The sequence below is a fragment of the Osmerus eperlanus genome, chromosome 10, assembly GCF_963692335.1.
Source record: "Osmerus eperlanus chromosome 10, fOsmEpe2.1, whole genome shotgun sequence".
In the NCBI taxonomy this organism is placed as follows: Eukaryota; Metazoa; Chordata; class Actinopteri; order Osmeriformes; family Osmeridae; genus Osmerus; species Osmerus eperlanus.
This window is the reverse complement of record NC_085027.1, coordinates 9,522,538-9,544,780: the sequence shown is the minus strand read 5'-3', so window position 1 is coordinate 9,544,780 and position 22,243 is coordinate 9,522,538. Positions and strand designations below refer to the sequence as shown.

The following is a 22,243-nucleotide window of genomic DNA, read 5'->3' as shown; positions in this document are numbered from 1 at the left end:
ATTGCTTGAATCTGATAAAACGAGACAAAGACTACATTATCTTCTGATGTATCAAAACAACTTCAGTTCTTCCGCACTTATCTACTGAAAGTGTATTGTCAACACAGAAACCTTGCTTGCTGTTATTAATGACTCAATATTCCTTATAAATAATCTTATTTTGACATCAGACTCATAACCATCTTCATACCTTGTACTAACTAGGTGATAGTAACACGAAAATAACATTCTAACTGTTAATAGTCAATGGAAATTCACTAAAATTGCCCAAATATGGTAACTGACAAGTGATTATCTACAGAAGGAGTTTTACATAACCACATTTTGGCGAATTTTTTAATAATGTTTATGTTATTGCATTATGCACAAAAGAAGTAGTACACAATACCGAAACTATCCAAATGTAAACAATCACAAATATTGTAAGTCTAGCTATAAACACAGGCTACATGTTAATATTCTTGGATGCTTGATACGTCTTAAAACCTATGTGAGATTAGTGCTACCAACGTAAACATTTAATGCTTTTTCATTTGTTCAAAGGTTCGATGCATTTGTTTGCCCATTAAGAAAACAAGATACATGTCAGGCTGTTTAATATTTCCATAGACTACGGTAAGTACAATTATATGTAGTTCGTTATTCTGAAATAGTTGAAAACGAATTGGTTTGCAGATTATTCCCAGTGAGTTACAAGTGCATTTGGATGTACCTTTGTAATCTTCTGAAAATCCGACACCATATTTTAGGTTTTACCTAAACAAGCAACCACAATCCAGAGTTCCGTGGAACTCCACACCCTGTTTTCCGGGGACCCAGAATTCCAGCCCTTCCACGCTGCTATTACGTTCCGTTCGCAGGCAGGAGCTGGTAGTGGTGTTGATTCCTCTTTCAATCGGACCTTGATACATATTTTCAACTGTCCTTATAATAGAGTCGAACGCATTTGATTTTAATTGGAATATCTTGAAGCAGCGCGTAGGCTAATCGTCGTTTCCTAACATTTTCGAGGTCTGTGTCTGGGGCAATGGTGTGACTTTAGTTTTCCTTAAATCTTCTCCACCAAGTTGAGAAAACATTCTAACCTGCGGTCTCTCCATAATTCGAGCTCACGAGCCAGCTACATGTTTCATCCGGCCAGTTTCAAAAGTAGCTGGTTCCGGATGTTTTTTACCCATTTCTTAGGGAAGCATTAAACTTCTTCATTTGTCTTTGGGAGTGTGAGTCTATCGAAGGAGGTGGTCGAGGATATAAAACACGGATTTTCTTTGGGTTTCTTGAAGCCTGCAAACATTTGTTTTTGAAAAGTGATGGCCGAGCGGGGAGCACGGTCGCTCCTCTCTCTCCTCTGTCTCACCTTCTTCTACCCTGCGACCACATATACAAGACATGCCGACAAAGGTAAGCTATAGATTCGCTACCTGTAGGCTACACTATGGTATAACAGTTAACACGTTTTTACAATGGTAGTTACAATGTATCACGTTCGACAAAGGAACGAGACATTGCAAAGCCCTGGAATGTAGCTAGTCTTCTAGTAACAGACATGAAGCATCGACTTGTAGCGCATAGGTCTCAGGCAATAGGAAGCCTATCCGGTAACCTTTTCGACAAAGGACCGAGACTTTGGGACTATTCAAGTATAACATTGGCTTGGCTACTCTGCACACCACAAACTAATCTAATCGTAATTGGTTTGACATTTAGGCATTTTGTAGGTAAAGCGAAGGAGACCGAATAGCAGTTTGCTGTCCATCTTTTTGGAGTCAGTTTTGTGCTGTGATTTGTAAATGCAGTATTATTCTCCATATTGGTCTTGTGGTGGTCAGAAAGGTTCTAATATGCAGTTTTGCAGCTTTTACACATGGATTTGGAAATATTTTCCAGACCCTAGGTCAAATACCTTCTTCTGCACTGAGTACAAACGATACTGTATCTGTACGCAAAGTGGAATATAATTTGTTGATTTAGCACAGGTTTTTTCTTAGGTAACCGTTACTGTCTTGAAATGGCAACCGATGGCAAGAACTTTGATCTAGAAAACCACAAACCTAATGACACGCACTTGAGCTTTCAGTCAAGCAATGCACTAGCATCATCAGTCCACAAGACATCTCATTACCTGGGTGTCAATACATGCTTAGCTGATGGATAATCAGTAGGCCTACACAATTAATTTGCTACTGCATCTAGCTAATTGTGTTGAAAACTTTTGTGTGAGTCTTATGAAACCAAGTTGGATACCACCTAGATTTGGTAGTAGTCTGCTCTTTGTTAATACAATAGTCAACTGAGCTGAAGGCACTTTCATTCCTATTACCACCTATACTTGAATCATTTTAGGTGCTGAGGTCAGGACACTGAGTCCATTGGCAGGCTTTAATGAGGATAAAGCACATGCCTTTATCTACTGCTGATCACCACAAATGCACACCATTCATTGCCTTTCACAAAGATCTACTATTTACATGTCCCCTGCCAACAGTGTGTAGCCTATTGCTTGGGAAGGAATAGGCTTTCCAGCAATAAACAATGTTGTGAAAAGCAGAAATGCCTGTAATGCTTTTCAAGCTTGTTTTTAAGATGTTGAAAAGATGGTGGGGGCCTCATCTAGCTTTTGGGCTCTCTTGCGTGAGGAAGGTGATGAAAGAGCCTCTCCTGCATGAAAAGCACTCTGCAGTGGTGGAAGGGAAGGCGAGTGAAAAAAGCCCCTCCTAGGCTTTGCTGGAGTTCAGTACAAAAGAGAGAGATGGGGGTAGGGTGGAACGGCCCGACTCTGTCTGGAAAGTAATAAAACCAGGAGATTAAGGGGAGCGGGGAGTTCCTTTGGGAGCTCTGATTGATTCCAGAGAATTGGACTGGGACCTACATGCAGGAGAGAGTCTCAAATTACTAATTGTGGGGTCCCCACTCACTGAAAATATCTGTTTATTTGAAACACATTGCTCTGAGGTCTTGAGACTTTGCAATAAGAAACAGATAGAACCTGTCTTCATCAAAGTTGGAGAGTCAAACTATTAGCTTGAATTTCAGTTCTTTTTCTTTTATTTGGTTTCTTCTGCCATCAAGGATAAGCACTTTTTTCCCCAGGAACAAACTGAAGGAAAACTCTTACATTAGACAGTTCATCATCTAATACCCTTTCCTGTATTTACTAATTGCGGGGAAACTTTCCTGTCTTAAGTTTAACTTGGTAACTGTATTTTTTGTCAGAGGTTTATTAGCATCAATTTGTATTCCCTTTTAATCCCCATAGCAGGGAATTGTATGCTTTTAGTTTCCCCGTGGACAATGCAAATAACTTACTGACATGTGTAAACATTTGGCAAGTCGCTCTCAGCTTCCACAAACCACACCTGAGGGATTCACCCCCTCTAAGACCACCTTGGCTGCAGCAAAGCCCAACTTATAAACAACAACCATTTTCTTTTTTTCCACCTAATGTCTTTCAGGTAAGCAAAATCACTAAGACCCCCATTGTACTGGTATTGTGAGATTCTTTCAGGGAGAGGATATGTCTGACAATGGTGGTTTAGGCATAATTCTAGGCTAATATTGATTACAACCTTCACTGACATTTTAGAATGAAGACTTTGAATGTGTTCTCAAACACCAATGAATCAACCCTTAAAATGGTGGGGTAGTTTCCTCCAAGGTCCCATATTTTTTGTATAAAGCTAGCAGGGATCTCACGGGGAACTCCCATCACCTGCCGTCTTGCCAATATATCAAGCTGTTTACTGATCTCTTATTTATGGGCTCCAATTGCTCATAAAGTCCTAATGACCTCTTTCCACTGAGAGTGGGATAATTGTGCGCTTTGCCAAGTGTTTGATTCATCTGCTTTGCTAATGAAACCACCCTCATTAGGAGAAACTGGTGATCTCCTATGGTCAGGGGTGGGGAAGGTCGAGGTATTGCTGCACAGCGTCTAGCCTAGTCCTCAGCAAAAATATAGGAATGGAAAGTTCAGCAGATGAGACCGATGGTGAAGACGTCCGACTGCTTTACCTTTGTTTCTAATTGCTATGTTAGCATTCAAAATGGTTTGCTCAGTATCACAGTCTTGTCTTCAGCATGTTAAATGGCAACAGTCGTTAGTTATAATTTACAATATCTACTACAACAGTTTTTAATTTAGTAATTGGCATGAGAAGATCAATATCTCCGGGATGAATGGCAGGTAATCACCAATAACATCTTAATTATATTGGTGATGTTTTACAATGGTAATGTTTTTCCACAATTTTCCACTATTTGCACCTCCTTTCAAGTGTCTTGTTTTTTTAAATTATTTTATTCATTACCAAAATATTAACTATCAGCCTGTTTTGCTAATTGCCTTATTTGCAAATTAGGTCTGCAAACCAAATTGGGACTTCATTGGGAGGATTTAATCAATCTTTAATTCTTTCTGTTAGCCTTCTGGCTTGGGCGAAAAGTATGCTGGCTTCATTGATTGTCAACTATAAGATGACAACACAGTTTAAAACCTGCTGATTTTTTTTTTAATGTCCCCTGTGTTGCCCGACTGAACGAAACCGTCTTCTTGAATAGTGACAGCCTGTAAAGGCTGGCTAGCCGCTCAACAGGAAATAGAGGGATGGAGAAAGAGGGCTGTTTCTAGTGGAGGGAAGCCAGCATTCTCCAAAGCCTGGACCAGATCATCGACATGGCTTCCATTCACCCCTGCTGAGATAAAAGAGACACTCTTTCTGAGCTGTGATGTCTCGTCCTCCAGTGGTATGGCGCAGTGTTCAGAGAAACATGACCAGCATATTGCTCTCCGTCCTCCACACCAGTGCCCACCAGCGCCAACTTGTTTGCCTCCTCCTTCTCAGATTCTGGTTAGCTTTCAAAGTCCTTCAAAGTCTCCTCAAAATCTAAGCTATTGGTGCTGCTCCTAGTTCAGTTGTTTTCCCTGATGTTTGTCAGATGCGCTTTCAGGGTTTTTAATGCTTAAGTTTTGTTATCAATGTGTAGGGGTGTAACTAAATGTACGATTTCATAAAATTCACAATACTGGGTTTACGGTACGTTTTTCTCCCAATTAGTATTCTTTTAACAAAATGCGATTTTGTAACCGTTTTTTTTTTTTTTTTACATATTACGTATCGCTTTAGGATAGCATCCTCTGCTGTTTCAAAATCCTTTTCATTTCACCGATTTGAATCATCACATTTGTATCGTGAACAAACTGCCTCTGAAAGTATTGTTACATTCCTATTTATTTGAGGTCTCTAAATGCATAACACTTACTGTAGCTTAGTGCAAAAGGCTACCTCATACATTCCTCTAGACGTTTGTAATTGTGTTTCTTTCATGGGTTGTTGGACTGGAGGTATGTGGGATGGTGGCAGGGGCTGGCTATTGCAGACATAGGGTTTTACAATGAAACAAACAAGAATGCTCGATTGACGAACCATAACCAAATAAATATCGGAACCCCTCAGTTCCCTCCCGCCGTTCTGAGAGCAGCGTGTAACTGCCATGCTAAATCACATTGAGAAACTATTGGAACAACAAGCAACTAGCCCTTAAGGAGCATGTCATGTTCTGCAGCAGGCATCATGCAAGACTGCGGAAGCTGTGATGGATGCTTTCTTGAAGAGGATAATGTTATCATGTCCTTCATTGTTTACGAAGACAGAATCCAAGCTTTCCCATCCACCTATGTGCAGAAGCAATGCACTCTTTTCCTTACAGCCCAACTGTAAAAAATGGTGGACGTGTACATCAATCTAAAATACAAACTGCAGATAAATGTTTTTTTGAAGAGACAATATTTTTATTTCCTTATCCCTTGCCTGGCATTGAGGCCAAATTGTTTGAAGGAATGGGCTTTGTGGACATTCCAAAACCCTATTTCTGCAAGCTTAGCAGGACTGCAAGGACTTTTGCCTCAAATTTTCCTCAAACTTTTTTGGGTTCTGCCCGAGCTCCTGCCGTGGAGTCTCCTGCCAATGGTGGCAGCTGCAGAGGATTATGACACATGCAAGCTGTGCTCGTCAGCGAAGTTTGGCCTAACGAGAGAGCTAGGCCTTACTTACTACAGGGAACCCATTTATGGTCATACTCCACAAGAAGGGAAAGGTTATTGAGGTGGGTTTCTTACAAACCTTACTCCTCGTTGGAATTTTAACATTCATGTTTCAAAGAAGGCCTATGATGACACATACTATGGGATCCTCATTTGTGATGTCTTGATTCCACACACTCCACAGCTTTGTTTAAAACTTTGGTGTTACCTTGCGTTCAAAGAATGAAATATGTTCATTCCTTCATTGGTTACCCTCTTAGAGAGAAATACTTTAGGAAAAATAGGGATTAATTAGGCAACAATCACCCCATGTAATATTTCATTACTTATTTTGCAATTACCTTATATTCTACATTTCCATTCTCATTAACTGTTACTCTAGAGCCCTTTTAATACATTTTAAGACTTTAAATCTCATCACTGGCTGTGGGCTTTTCGCCATAAATAAAAAAGACTAATATTCTTCTGGAAACCATGATTAATAACCTAAATCAGATTCTGCCATACCTACTGGAGTTCTCCACCCGCCAGACATAAATTTTCTGCTGCTGGCTTTTTGGATGTCGTCCAGGGTTTGGAGAATCAGCTTGAATGCTAAGGAGTTAGTGGTAATTTTGAGGAAGTGAGATCATAATAGATCCTGCACATGAAACTAGAATCAATAATACTTGCCTTTTCCCACTGATTTTGGGCTTGGCCATGCGTCAGTTTGACCAGTGTAATTAGAACTTAGTTAACCCTGACCTAGTTTGTCAGAATTCTTTTGATGGGTTTGCTAGCCCTCTGTGTCCGAACAATAAAAGGGCAGCCCAACAGTGACCTAGATCTCAGACCAAATTAACTTGTATTGTTTCCACCAAATCTTCCTCTTCATCTTCACTTGTCATTATACACTTGCCATGCACAGGGGTGCTGACTTAACATGTGTGCATGACCGTGCCTTTACACACACGTGCACACCGACACACACACATATTCACACGCACGTGCGCACACACACACAATCAGTCAAAGGAGCACTTCATAGGCTGAAGGGGTGTGGGTCTGTCAGTCACAGAGAGAGGATTGTTAGGGCTGCTCAAGCTAACCGCCTGCCGTCATCTTGTGCCTGGCCTGTGGCTTTTGGCAGCTTCAGATACGAAGGGATGTGTGTACATTTGTGTGTGTTCTGTCTGCCTTCAGATGAACAGCTGTTTGTTTTATCAACAAGGTTCAGAGTTTTGCCATCTTTGCTGTTTCTCAAAATTAGTTTGTTTACCTGGTCTAGCAGAGGGTAGGCGAAGAGATTAGGTTGTTTTGACATTTTCATTTGGCTTTCGTTACAGATTTCTCTGGTGAAGCCAGCTAAGCTTGAAGTGTCATCTAGCATTGCACACAACAAAATTTAGCGAAAGGCAGGCTTTAATTGCACCACTTTGATTATACCTTTTTATAGGATGAGCCTCTTTTAGGCTGGGACAAAATTATAGATTTGCAGGCAGCTGCAAATGACAAATGAGAGAGATTGTTAGATGTGTGGTATATGCAAGTTGCTTTCAAACCCCATTTAAAGACCTTTGATTTCTATAAGTGTGTGCCGGAAAGAGTTTTTGAGGAGCCACAGATATGAAAACAGTTTCTCTCAACTTAACTAGAATACTTGACAAGAGTGGAAGTTTTTCTTCTACTGCACATGTACAAAGTTAGTTAAACTTTTGACATCCATGGTTTGCTCAGATTCTCACTTAAAATAGGTTACCTCTGCTGGCGCTTCCTTGATGTTTAATAATAGGGTCTTTAAAATAGTAAATGAGTTGCTGTGAATTTGTGGGAGCTGGCCCGGTATTGTTTTCTTTGATGTTGCCATGGTTTCTGGTAGAAGATTGTTTGTGTGATGCAAAAATGTAGTATTTTTTTCTGTCTTCATCTTAGATAAAGTTTATGCATTGTTTCGCAGAAAATATAAACCAAGACCCGTTTTGGGTTGATATGCAAGTAACCAAATTCATTTTTCTCTTGTCTCTACCAGTGATATGGGTGGCTGTATACATTTTATTAGAAGCTGTAAGAGCTGATTACATCTGATGGCACAAGTCTTATTTGGCCTTTCATTGTAAGCTGACCTTTTAAATCAGCATCCTGTGTCCTCCTGACCTCCATGATTTTTTTGTTTTGTTTAGATTTTCATTGCTACCATGGCAACACCACTACTCATCCATGGGTCATCTGCAGTAACGTGTGTTTCTGTGTGAAAATCTGGTGCTGAAATGAGTCTTTCAAGAGTGCGGTGTAGTATAGAGGTTCTTTTGTGTCTGCAGGAGCTCCTCTTTTGGCTTTGGTTGCTCCATTAGCTGCACTGGCTTTTCACCATGTTGTTAGAGCCTGTTTCTCCTCAACATTGAGCCTGCTAAAGCTAGTGGAAGTCAAGAGAGGCGGCTGAAATGGCAAAATTACGACCAAAGCCTCTTTAATATGCTGCCATTATGTAATGGAATTGACAAACTCTTGACTTTCAGGCCCCTCAGAACTGAAGGGACTTGCCCTCACAGCACCCCACTTCCATATTGTATTCCCTTTTCCTCTCGGCTCTTCAGAAGAATTAACAATGGTCAACTGCATAGCTTTGCTTTAGAAAAAGAGCTCAGAAATGAATGTGCTTATTGAGGTTCTGAAAAGTCACTGGCAGAGTAACCCCACAGTGAATGCTATGTCATATTTGATCCATTTGCAGTCCTGATACATTTTCTATCTTGTCCTGAGGAATTGATCAGGTCTCTGTATTCCTATATTACAAAACCATAGCTTTAGGGAACCGGTTAACAGGCTTTGTTAACTTTGAATAACAGAAGAGTCCTCTTTGGGCTTGAAATTGCCACCAGGGGTTTCTTTTAAGGTAATCTTGAGTCAGAAACCTAGATTTCCCAAGGATAGTGCACATGGAAAGCCAAGGCACTGTAAAATATTTAGATTTTAGTTAAGGTGACTTTTATTGTTGAGTTACAAAAGCTTATGTGAAAAGCAGATACAAAAGCTGACCACTCTGATTTGAACAGTTTATTATGTACAGTGTTAAGAAAACTCAACTCGATATCTGGAACTGAAGATATCAAGACTTGGAAAACTGTGTTGCAATTTGCTGTGAAAAAGTTTGTTTTGTTGTTGAGATTGACTTCAGATTAGGATCAGCCCCATTGCTTTATAGTTCAGTTATTCACATTTCATGTTTCTAATCCGAGTGTTATTTCATCACATTTAGTTTGCTGTCAAAGGTGACACCGAACTCACAAATGGTGTGCCATCTCTCTGAATGTTACTGTATCCAAGATGATGTGCTCTCTTTGCTGTGACTGGGTAGTATGGCAGTCACAGTGCAATGCTGTATTTCCAACAGGCCCTATGTCAAAACTTCACCTTCCACTTACCCCGTATTGTAGTACAACTAGGCATCATTCTTTCATGGTGATGCAACTGTATGGAAAGTCAGTGGAGCGTCGGGCAAGATATGATCTTTATCTCCAAAGTATGAAAGAGAAAGACGAGATTGAGATTGGAGGGCACAAGATGTGAGTCGCTTTCTGTACCACCATCATAAGGTTCTGCTTCACTGAGGGATGCCAGTTGTACAAGGTTCCTACTCCTTCAGCTACAAAGACCCCCCCCCACCTCTCCACAGGACAAGCAATTTAGTGACAAACTCCAGTGTTGTAGGGAGGGGTGTGTGAGAAGAGGGCAGCATTCCAACATTGGGAGGGGGGCTAGGGGTAAGGAGCAGAGGGGGTGGGAGTAGGCCAGCTGTTACTGAGCAACCCTAACGAGGCTTCCTATCAAGAAGGCCAGAGGAAGAACATTAGTGACACAGACAGGCACACACACTCAAACACAAACACAGTAATTACCTTTACACCGGCTCCTGAGGCAGAGTCTGCCATGTTAAGATATTAATGCACCCCATACATGAAATGCAAAGTTAAATTGGCATCCTTTGTTTGTTGAAGCAGTTTTTTTTAAGCAGGACTTTGTCAGATTCATAAACTATGGGGTAGTGCTAGGTAGAGCTATTTAAATGTCACATTTCCTATTCCTGCATGGACATTTTCTTTTACCAATGCATCCTATTCAAACTTCTGAATGATGGGTAGGACTTGTTCAGGTACTGTGGGTGGGTTGTGGGTCGGAGGGAAACTAAATAGATTTTCTGCTTTAGGGCTGCTTTCATACTCCATTTACCTAGAGTGGTCTAAATTAGTCCTGAGTGCATAAGCATGTCATTCAAGCTTTCAGGAAAACGGCTGAACAAATGCTCTCAAAATACACACACACACTCTTTCTTGCACATTATCTCAGTATGCACACACATACAATCGCTCATACAGATACACACACACACCATCAATCTGATACACTAACTACTTACATGTTCCTTGAAAGTCTCTTAGTTGCTGTATAACAGTTTCTTAGAAACTAATTTTACTGTCTGAAACAAGTAGTTTTTTTCAGTTGACCTGATCAGTGACTTCATACTGACTTCATATTTCAACTCACCTATATTTAATAGGTAACCATATTGATGTGTGGATATGTCATCAAATAAAAGCCCCAGTGTGTTTGTAATCTCTCTTCTTTTTCGGACTCTCATTTCCCCTCAGTAATCCGGGTCAGTATTTTGTTAACTAGCAGGGCGCTATATTACGAGAGTGACTGAGGACTTAATGATGAAGCTCTCTAACCTCTGAACCCATTCAGGCTCTAAATCATTGGGACCCGTTCTACTTACCCACCCTTCCCCTTTCTTCCCCATATACCCCCCCAGTGATACTGCATTCCCGGGCTGGCCGGGCAGTGTCCCTGGACTGGAAGGCAATGTCATGCACCCCCATCGGTCTGAAACAACTGCAGGAGGCAGGCAGGGGGGGTGAGGGGGTCAGGGGTTCAAGTGCTCCCCGTGGGCCGATGCCTAGCGACCGTTACAGGAGCCCTTTTGCTGGCTAAGTCAGTAATTAATTTCTAACGAGAAAGGAATTGCCTGGCCTGGTACCAGCTTACCCATTCGCAGTGCTTGTAGCAACGTCCGCCTCAGTCTTCAGCCCTCTCAAACACACAGACTTCAAAGGGAAGAGGAGGACAGGCGCTCCCAGCTCATCCTCTCTGCCGGTTGAGGAGTGTTCTGTTCTGAGGAGAAACATTCCTCACATGCTAGTCTGGCTTGGATTGTGAGTTTTATGGGCTGTTTTGATAGTTCTGCACATGCCTAACCTTGCTTGTAGACAGGGAGTGTATTCCCTTTGCGAACATCACCCCATAACGAAAGTTTGTGTGTGTCTGTGTACTTATCTTGGCGTACTTGTCAGTTTTTCTTTGTGTTCATCGTGCTCTTATCACAATGATGTACGTTTGCTGCTGTCCTATACAGTGTGCCCTGTACTTTGTCAAATAAAATGTCATTTATATCTCCTTTTTACAAGCAATGTCACAGAGAGCTTCACAAATGTCCATACAGCTACACCTAAACCAACCTAAGACCCTAATTCAGGCGGCACTTCAGTAAAAAGATACGAATGCTTGTTTAATGATACATTAGTGGTACATTAATAAGTGCCCCGGTTTTGGCTCGTTTTGGTCAGTGCAGCAGTGGCCTGTGTTGATAAGATTTCCTGAGGGGAAACAATCGTGTGAAATGCAGGAAGCCATTAGGAAGACTGAGCCTCACGTCTCTCCACGCTGAGTAAACAGTGCCCGAGCCTCCCCTATTTAGCCACTGTGAATGAGCTGAGCTCCAGTCATAATAAAGACAGGAAATGAACTGTAGAAACAGGGGAAAGTAGGTGCTCATTGTGTTTTTGTGGACTGAGGAGGGTTTGCCACAATCTACAAATGGGACATGCTTGTGAATGACAGAAATTCAGAAACAGAATGTATTCATTTATTAATTTTTATTAGTATAATAATTTGTTATACTAGACTAACATGACTATGCTCTAAAAGACTTCCTGGCCATAGTTGAAAATACACATATCAGTGTCTACATTCCAGAGGTCTCCAAACTAATGTTTCCTGTTATTCATGATACCTTACAGGAACAAAAGACAGGTCTCCTGTGTGCAGGTATAAACCGTGCAGAACAGGCTGCATTCCTCAGTACCGTACTGTTTACTATTTGTTTACCACACCTGGTGGCAACCTAATTTTTCTACTTAGTGTATGTGTGTTTGTGTGTCTGACTCATTGTTAATGCTGTTACCTTAAATATCACCTTTGGGGCTTGAGTGAGGAAAGTTGTTCTGTCCTTGCAGTGCACTGCAGTGCATACCGTTGAAGCTCTAATGCTGCAAGAAACTTGTTTTAGAACCCTGAACTGAAATGAGTGACAGTTCTGCTTTGCATTTTAGAAGCAAGAAGATTTGAAGGTTTGAGTTTAACATGGTGTTAAACTTGGTGTGGTGTTAACTAAGCAGTGCCAGAGCTAACTAAATGCTATCAAATAAAGGATTTAAATTCTTAATCAAGTTGAATCCTCAAAGTAAAAGATTAGAAGACTCATTATACTTGTGTAGGCTAAGTGTAATTGATAGTCTTCCTGTTCTCCAGATTAAGTTTGCGGTAAGAAGATTAGCATTGAGGATTTTTACAGATTAAATACAGGAATTCAGTCTCTCCATTATTGTCATCTGCTTTATTACCCTGAATGTCTGCTCTACCTGAGATTCACTAGCATATGAAGAGGAAACCAGGCCAGGTGAAACGATTACTCTGGAACCCTCACCCCCGCACAAGGAAATGAGATGCACACAGGGCATCGCCAGTCACCGGGACATCAGTCCTGTATCCAATAAATAGATTTTGGATCCTTCAGATGCAGCGTAGTCCTTCAGAGTGGAGCTTAATCAAGATCTTAAATCAAATTCACTTGAGGTAAAGCTATTCTAATGCAATGGCTGCTCTGGACATGTGTTTTTCCCCCACATCTCTGCAAACGGTGTCGCAGATAGGAATTTTAATACAGATGATGTAATGAGTTATTTTGGGTTGTAGGTAATGGAGAATTCACAGGAAGTCAGACTGGCCTTTTTCCTTTGTTCCATTGTAGCCAGCCTTCTGGCTAAACGCAGGCGATCTTCCACAGACAGATCACACTGTGCGCTGTTACAGATTCCACTACATCCCGTCATCCCTGGCAACTCATTTTGGAGTAGTTAAGTGATTTAGCATCTGTTTTTTATAGGGCCCCAGTGAGCCACAATGTCCACCCCCCCACCGCCCATCCCTGTCTCCCTGTGGCGGCTGGGCTCCTATTTTGAATTTCAATCAGCCCTGAATGTATTGTCGCGAGGGCCTATGTTTATTTTAAGGGGGATGGGGTGGGGGGAGGTGTGTGTGTGTGTGTGGGGGGGGGGGGTTTGGTAGCTGGTAGTGTGTTTATATGGAATATTCGGCGTGACCAATGTGCGGCTCATTTGAGGCTCGTTGATGTGGCCCCAAAGGACACACGGCTTTAACTACAGCCCGAGGGCAAACCCTGCCTCCATTCTTCATACACTTCTTCCCTCTAGTCACCCCCCACTGTACCTCAGAACACAGTCAGCACAATCAATAACAACCTCACCCTTGCCTCTTTCCCCCCACCCCCCTCCCCATCTCCTTCTATTCTTGCTCATCTATTTTGGCCTGTCACACCCTGCTTTCCATTCATCAACACTGCGTTTGAAGTCACTTCATCATTCTCTATCCAACGAGACCCCCCACCCCACCCACCCCAAAAAACCTTCAGTTGGTGTAATTGTATTAGATACTCCAAGGTGGCTCTGTTATCCTCCCCTTCCACCCATCTTCCCCCATCAACTGCCACAAAGCCAAAGACCTGTTCTCGAGACCTTAACATCTGTATAGTGTTGTAAGCATCTTGACTCTAATGCAGTCCCTTATTTCCACATGCTATTGCTATAGTCACAGATCATTGGTCTCTCATTGGATTCACAATGGCAAGGAGAAGGATCTCAGCGCTGGATTAAGCCGAGTTACCAGTTTGATACAACTGTCACCTGAAGGTTCACCTGGCTCTAAAAGATGTATCCTCCACAATAAGAAGGTGGACTATGAGAAACAGATGTATTGAGAGAGGGAGGGAGGGAGGAGGGGGGGGGGGGTTGGAGGGATGGTGGGAACTGCATAGTGAGCGAGTCCCTCTTTGGCAATTACGCACATGCTACAACCTTCAAGGCCGCATTAGATCTCTTTCTCCCATCCAGCGAGCTGCCATTAATAATAAATGCAGCTCCCTCTCTCTCCATTTCTCCCTCTCTCGGCTCCCCCTCCCCCAGCCCTTCAGTGGTCCCCTCTCCTCCCTCCATGCACCTGCCCATCCCCCTGTATTTCAGCTGTGAGACCGCCAGCTAGCAGACATGGCAGGTGTGCATCCCTCATCACACAGACCACAGCCTGTAGCTCTCCAGCACACTGCCAATCCACCCAGTGGCCACCTGCCTGTGGATTCAGTTGAATTAGCATACACGTTCTGTCTTATGGCTTGTATTTGATGCTTGCTCCTCGAAATCACTGCTTAATCTTGGACATGAATGGTTTATAACTTTTCCATTTAGACTTTATTTTATTCACCTAAATGGCTGTTTTCTTTGAATACGCTGAATGTACTAGTAGACCTTGAACATGGATTAGATCACCAAACAAAACCAAGACATTGGTTTTCTTTTTTATCAAAATATTCTTTGTTACTGGGTAGAGTGTGTACCATGTAGGTTAAGGAGCCCGGGTTTGATTTCTGCCTGGGCCATTTCCTGCATGTCCTCCCTCTCTCTTTCTCCTTTACATTCCCTGTCTCTCCACTGTCACTATCACAATAAAGCTGAAGTAAGCAGATACAAATATCTTAAAAAAAAAAGATAGCTTGGAGGTCAGCCGTGAAGACAAAGGGCTCCTCACATGGTTTATCAGCAGGATCTGGACTTTGACGCGTGGGCTCAAGACATGCTCTGTGCTCCCCCTTTAGTGACCACCTGGTCCTGATGGTTCACTACCTCTTTGAAACAGACGTTTTCTTATCCCAGGTTTTATCACAAGGGCAAGAGTCTTGAGAAGCTTAGATTAACTGAATTCAAAGAAGAAACGGAACCTGGCTAACCCAAACAAACCCACCAAGTGAAGGAGGGAAAAGTTATCTGAAAAAGCAACTCAACTGATCCTCAATACAGGCCATGGACAAGTTACCAACACCCACATTGAACACATTATTGGACACACTCTAGTAAAGGATGGTGGGTTCATACGGTTAAATGTATCTGTGAAGGGAATTTATTCCTTACTTCCTTACTAAATGCTTCTCAATGCAGTTTTAAACCATGTTGTTCAACAAGGCACTGATGCAACTAAGAGGTAGGATGGCACTAGTGGGATGGCATCTGTAATAGTAATAATGTATGTAAATTACCACTACCCTAACCGTCTTCAAATTGGAAAGAAAGGACAGTGACATGGCCATGCCGGCTTACTTAAAGGTTTATTATGGTGAACTACTGCTGGTGCTCCAAGATGGAGCCACAATGGGCAGCATACAAAGCATGCATGCATACCACCATTGCTCCAATGGAACTGGCAAGTCCCATTCACGGCCAGCAAGAAGCCTTCTCATTTGAAAATGAAATATGATCTGACCTTTAGCCTAACTAAAGCCAACAGCATGGCTGCTAATCCAGATTGGGATGTGTGTGTTATGCTGCAAACAGCGTGTGTGCCTAATGCAAGACCCCAGAAAAATGTGAACGTCTAAACATGACCACGGCGGTGTCAGTGCTTAGTTGTTGCATCTATTGGTATTTGTTAGCTTTCCCTCTGGAGAGCAACCTCCTTTCTGCCCTCCAGGCCTCTCCTCTCTTCCTCCCTGGGGCGATCCGTCTTCCTGTCATCCTATTGATCCCTGGCTCTCATTAATATGGAGAAAAGACCATTGAGCCGGAGATGGGAGGGTTGCTGCTGTTTGACATTGAGGAGGTGTGTAAATAGAACAAGCATAATTTATCTGGCCATAATATATGGAAAGGCTTGGCTTTTTTTTCTTCTTCCCCCCTTTCTCACAGCTATCCACAGGACACTTGTTTGATTCAGCTCACAAACATTAAAGTACCAGGCTATTAGTTTGTGATGTTACACTGTGTAAAAGAGAGTGGCTCTGTATTTGTTTTTATATGTCCGCTGATCCGCGTCAATCGTTTAACCTTAAACAACAGAAGCCTTTTAGAGGGCGATGCACCACGCAGAAACAAGGGGCTCACAATGCTCCCTTGTCCCCAGCCTCTCTTCCAAGTGCAAGTGTAGGAGTCTATTTGAGCTCGCAAACATAAACAATCTTTCTGTTGAACTGTAAAACTCGAGCTTACATTTGCTTGCTTATGCTAAGTCAGCCTAAGCAGAATATCTGAATAGCATATCCTTTACCTTACTATGTCTACCTGCCTCGGGGGTGGAATGACGCCCCTCTCTCTTTATAGAGTACATATTCTCAGAAATCCCCTGAATTGAATGTGCACATCTCAGGAAGCAGAAGTGGCACGTGTTCCGCACCCTCTTCGGATGTTGGGTGTTTATTTGCATTCATATGGGCTCTGTTTTGCACCATATGCTCATGACGCAGTCATGGGATACCCAATGCATCTGCTGGTTTTGTTTTTTTTATCCAAGTGACAGCGGAACGCTTGCCTGCCTTATTTGTTTATAGACTTGATAAAAGTAGGAAATGTTTTTTCAGAATTTTGGCCTAGTGTAATACTGTAAAACAGACATTGCTCTCTCCTCACCTTCATTTTAATGTTCAAATAACCATTGGCAAACTGTCACAGGGACTTCACGTTTCAAATATATTTTTAAAAAAAAGGTCCTCAGAAAAATATTACTGTTGGCATGAATGAAGGCTGTTGAAAACTGATTTAAACTCCTGAAGAAGGCACCCCTTACAAAGGAGCCCTTTACCTAATTAGAAAGCCGTAGGGTCCAGCTACATTTGTTTACCTGTTTTTTACCTTTGCGAAAATACTCATGTTCCCTTGTGCCACTGATATCCACCTTTGTAAAACTTCTGCCCTTTGCCACTCCCAGTCCCCACCCCTCCTGTAATAACGTGTTAGTGATTCAGGGAGCATTGAGGAACTGTCCATTAATAAGCACTATGCTTAGTCAAGTGGCACAAGGAGCAGTGAGGGCAGGCTCACCCCTGAATCATTACGCCTCACCCACTGCCTACTGGCCACTCAGCGACAGGTCGCCATGGAGACACCCTTTTACAGGGCGAGCAGGAGGGAGAGAGAGAGACAGCAAGGCCGCCGCAGACGGCCATTAACTGCCTATTCTCCAGTAATTAGTGACTATTTCAATGGCTTCCAATAAGGGCCAAGGGAAAATGGACTATGGGCTTAAAAGATGCATGGAGAATGGTGCCTCAACAAAAGAGGCGCGGATAGGTTTAGTTCAGTTTCTAACTTTTCTGTGTCCTCATGGATAATTGGGTCTGTCACCATTTAGATAAGGTGGCTCCGTGTAATTGGCTCTGTGCCAAGTGTAAATTGCCATTTCTGCATTCATTTGATGGATTTGAATGGGATATATGGCGAAGTGTTTCCAGCCAAATGTCTGTATTCATGGCAGATATATGTATGAATTTTGCATACTTGTCACGCAAATCACCAAAGTTATAAAAGGTTGTCACATAGTAGAAATGCAGCACTACAACCTTTTAAAATACTGGAAGACCCAGCAACATCTATCCCCTCTGGACTCCCCTGTCCTCCCCCTCGCTTTACACACACATGCACGGACACACCACCATCCACAACCGTTCCCTCCTCTGTTCCAGCAGACTGAGGCCTGAGCGCATGCACACACACACATACACAAATCATTGGCACTGTCTCATAATGCATAATACTGTGACAGTGTTTCTGTACGTGTTTCCTAGCACATGCTACGCCCTCTTGAATCAACACACACCTTTATCACAGGTTTATGCACTTTAGAGACAAACTAGTTTCACATGTCTGCGTAGAAAATAAAATGACAACAGAGCTGTGCCTTCTAACAATATGACAGAACTGAAAATAAGGTACATGGTGGCGGAACAGAATGCATCCACTGGCAAACATATCTTTCTGAATAGATACAGGGAAGATGTCAGATAGCAATGCAAGTTCCATTTAGCCTTTTCCAAAGATGTCATCCTTTTCCTCATCTCGTGTCCAACTGTGTCTGCTCCATATAACTTCCTCCCTTCCAGGCTCACCCAGTCTGTTTTGTCCACAGATGTGTTCTGTCTGACGCCTGCTCTTCCTGTCTTTCCACCTGCATCTACCCATTCTCTCTCTCTCTCTCTCTCTCTCTCTCTCTCTCTCTCTCTCTCTCTCTCTCTCTCTCTCTCTCTCTCTCTCTCTCTCTCTCTCTCTCTCTCTCTCTCTCTCTCTCTCTTCTCTCTCTCTCTCTCTCTCTCTCTTCATCTCTCTCTCTCTCTCTCTCTCTCTCTCTCTCTCTCTCTCTCTCTCTCTCTCTCTCTCTCTCTCTCTCTCTCTCTCTCTCTCTCTCTCTCTCTCTCTCTCTCTCTCTCTCTCTCTCTCTCTCTCTCTCTCTCTCTCTCTCTCTCACTCTCTCTCTCTCTCTCTCTCTCTCTCTCTCTCTCTCTCTCTCTCTCTCTCTCTCTCTCTCTCTCTCTCTGTGTGTCTCTCTCTACATCCCTACCTTCTCTCTTCCCCTCCTCTCCACTTTTCTTTTATCCCTCCATCAGAGGGTATGACGACTGTGACGTTCCCGGTCCGGCCGGCCCTGGTGTTCATTTGGTGGCATGTAGGCTCTTATCAGCACCAGACAACGTCAAGCCTCAATTAATTTAGTAATTAAAGGAATCCCTCTCCCCCCCCCCCCCACGCCACTGGCATCACGTCCGAGCAGAAGCAGAAACCGGGTGTTAGCACACCTCCGCTCACACACGGCCCAGCGCTGTTTCTGTGTACAGACAGATGGACACGCATGCGCACACCTGTCTCTCTGCCTCTCTGTCGCGCATGCGCGCGCGCACACACACACACGTACACAGACCAGCGTGCTGGCGCAATCCTTCCGCTGACATTTATTTGCATTCTAATGACACCGGTAAATCCCTCCATGTAATGATCATGTGAACTTTAACCCCCCTCCCCCTTGCCTGGTCTGCTGGCCTCCACGCTCTGTCTAGTTGGAGATGCACTGCCAGGGAGGGAGGGAGGGAGGGAGGGAGGGAGGGAGGGAGGGAGGGAGGGGCCATAAAGGCTGAGAGGCAGGGCTCATAAAGGCTGAGAGGCAGGGCTCAGCACTAAGGCAGAGAAAGATGGAGGTAGAGAAACGCATATGAAGAGAGGGTAAGACTGAGGGAGGAAAAAATGGATGGACGGAAAACCAAAAGGCAGGGTCCAAGAAAGAATGCGTGTGGGTGAGAGAGAAACAAAGAGAAAAGGAGCAAAAAGTGTGGCCGAAAGCAAGCAAGCGAGTACAGGAAGTGGAGAGTGAGACAAGGTGTGAGAGACAAACTGAGAGGCAGGCCCAGAGAGGGGGACAGAAGAAAAACAAGGTGAGAGAAGGAGGAGAAAAAAAAATGCTTGTCAAGGTGAGAGACAGAAAAAGGAATGCATGAATATACAACTGCCTTCCCCTCAATCCCATATCCCCTCCCTCTCCCTCTCAGCCACGGTGTGGCCACACTGAAAGTGAACTGTAAAGCTGTGTGGCAAGACACGCCAGCTCATTTCCCGTTGAGAGAATGACTACTTCCCACACGGCCCCCTTAGATTAGGTTCCTTCTCTCTTTCTCTCATTCTTTCTCTACCTCCAACTCCCTCTCTTTCGCTCCTTCTCTCACCACAGTGATTTTTCGTCTTTGTGAAATCTAGCCCTCTCGCAGAAACCAGACTCCTTTTGAACCATTTCCTGTCAGATTTGGAAATAAAGTGGGGGAAAAAAGCGGTCGTAATGATAGACTATGGTGGAAAAGAATATACGCTTCACCACATCGCCGAAAGAGTTCAACTTTGGAGGCAGCGGTGAGAATTCATGGATTTCTGGGCCCATCTTTAAATGTGATGCTTTTGTGTTTTCACTTCTCTTTTGAGAAGGCTTAACACTACCAGGAAAAGACATTCACTGAATTGTCTGCTGCCAAGTAGACATTTGGGGTTGCCCCTGTGTGTGCACTGGCTATCGTGCACCCCCCCGTCTCCCCCCTACAGAGTTAGGAGGATTGGAAGAGAACCTTTCCATTAAGAGGAAACCCTGTTGTCTGGACCCATGGCACCCCCCCCCCCACACACAGTTTTCCTACCATCTCCCTACACCCCGGTGCCTGCAGATCTGTCTTGGCACCGGTCACGACTCACCTTGTGCTGTCTGCTCAGTGTTGTGTGAGGATCTCCTCTTCCCCCACCTTCACTGGCCACCTCCAAAACCCTGTCATTATCGGGATCTTCCCCACTGTCTTCCAGCTCTTTCATTCCCTCTCTCTCTCTGCGTCCTCCCCACCCTTGCCCAAGGGGCCCCATAAATATCATTTCATCCAGCGAAGCTGCTGACATGTAGCAATGGGGCATGCAATAAATAATTCACCCTGTTCAGACCTCCCCCCCCCCCCCTGTTTAAGATATCAGAGTGTGTGTGGCTGGGAGTGTGGTGTGTGTGGAAGGGAGGGCTGGTCAGTTGAGGCTACTCTGAAGAGCAAAGGACCCAGTGGACCCAGTCTTAGATCACAGTCTGCACCCTCATGCCCCACTCTTTTACTCGCTACTCGTACAGTAGTTGATTCCTGATGGCCATCATTGGCCCTAAAAGCCCCCAGTTTCAAACAGCCTCTTTTATGATTTATTGATGATGATGGTCTGGGTTATTAATGCCAATCATCTCAGTCAGCATGTGCGGCTGAGATGACAGCCGAGCTTCCCAGCAAGAGGAGAGAGGCGTGGGAGGCGAGGTCTGCAAACACCATTACCCAGAGTGAACACAGAGGACTATCTCCAATAGGTGTTGTCTATGTCATTAGGTGCCACTAATGTGTTCTGCTTTGGTATTTGTGTATTGGTACTGCTCATGTCAAAAGTGTGTATTTTTGGTGTGTGTGCACAGCTTCACTTTTTGGCTTTGCTGAGCATCTAGTCCTGTGTGCAGCCCCTACCCCAGCCCCTACTCCAGCCCCTACCCCAGCCCCTACCCCAGCCCCTACACCAGCCCCTACCCCAGCCCCTACCCCAGCCCTAAACAAATCTCCAATAAGGTAATACACTCGATCAAATTAGATGGCTTATTGTTTGGATTATTATTTTCTTTTTCAGGGCATTGATTTTCCATGAAAAGAGATGATGAGATGAAAATACATTCGCTTGAGAATGTCATGCTGCATCAAAATATAATTTGTCTCAATTCTGATAGGTTTGCTACTGGAAGCAGAAATCCCCTGTACAGGTTTTCTTCTTTTTAATGGCATTATGCACATAGAGCACCGTATAAAACAGGTACAAACAATGTTAGTAAATGATACACATCTGTTGATATCTATACACACAAACACACTAACTGTGGGCTTTCTACCACTGGTTTTGGAAGCTAGGTCCTTGCTGACACATACATCTGGCGCCCAAACCAACCCCTTTAATCAGAAGTACCATTGTAAGAAAATGGTGGACTAACTGAGATAATGGAAGTGGCATTGTGGCTGGAACAAAGCAGGGCCTCTAATATCTTCTCTCTCATGTTTGGGCATTCCCCATCCCTAATGGATGGGAAAGTAGAAGGGATTTGATTACCCATAAGGCAGCACTCTTAATTGTATGTCCATGTACACACACAAGCATACACCTACCTCTTCTGGGTAATCAGGATATATTATTTGCTTGTCATTACCATTACATTGTGTAAGCCATGTTTATAAATAGATGGATGAATGATGTTTTTCCCTTCGGCTTGGTAATACAGGGTAATATGATCTGTACCTTAAGGGTTCATCTCTTGCAAATGATTTTAAGGCCTCAGACCTTTTATATTCAAAATATTCAGACCCTAACCCTGGGTCCTTGTTTACTCCTAACTTAGGAAGAGGCAGACAGAGGCTTTCTGAAATGCCTTTCCATGGATTCTTTTTTTGATCCAAAACTAAACCTACTGCTGTCAATGATGGTGACAATTAAGAGTCGGTCATGTGTTTTAATTGCAAATTTGTGA

The 22,243-nt window shown here is 43.4% G+C and overlaps 1 protein-coding gene across 8 annotated transcripts in view; it reads left to right on the top strand.

Moving 5' to 3' along the window:
* Window positions 1-845: 845 nt before the first annotated feature.
* Window positions 846-22,243, top strand: part of neo1a (neogenin 1a) — a 114,575-nt gene continuing 93,177 nt past the window's right edge. For 6 of the 8 annotated variants that reach the window (XM_062471068.1, XM_062471071.1, XM_062471066.1 and 3 more), the window contains exon 1: window positions 847-1,401. In XM_062471068.1, coding sequence (XP_062327052.1) covers window positions 1,311-1,401 — 91 coding nt within the window. In that variant the 5' untranslated portion in view covers window positions 847-1,310. Of the gene's footprint in view, window positions 1,402-22,243 lie in introns of all 8 variants that reach the window. The other 2 variants (XM_062471064.1, XM_062471069.1) reach the window with 1 other exon arrangement.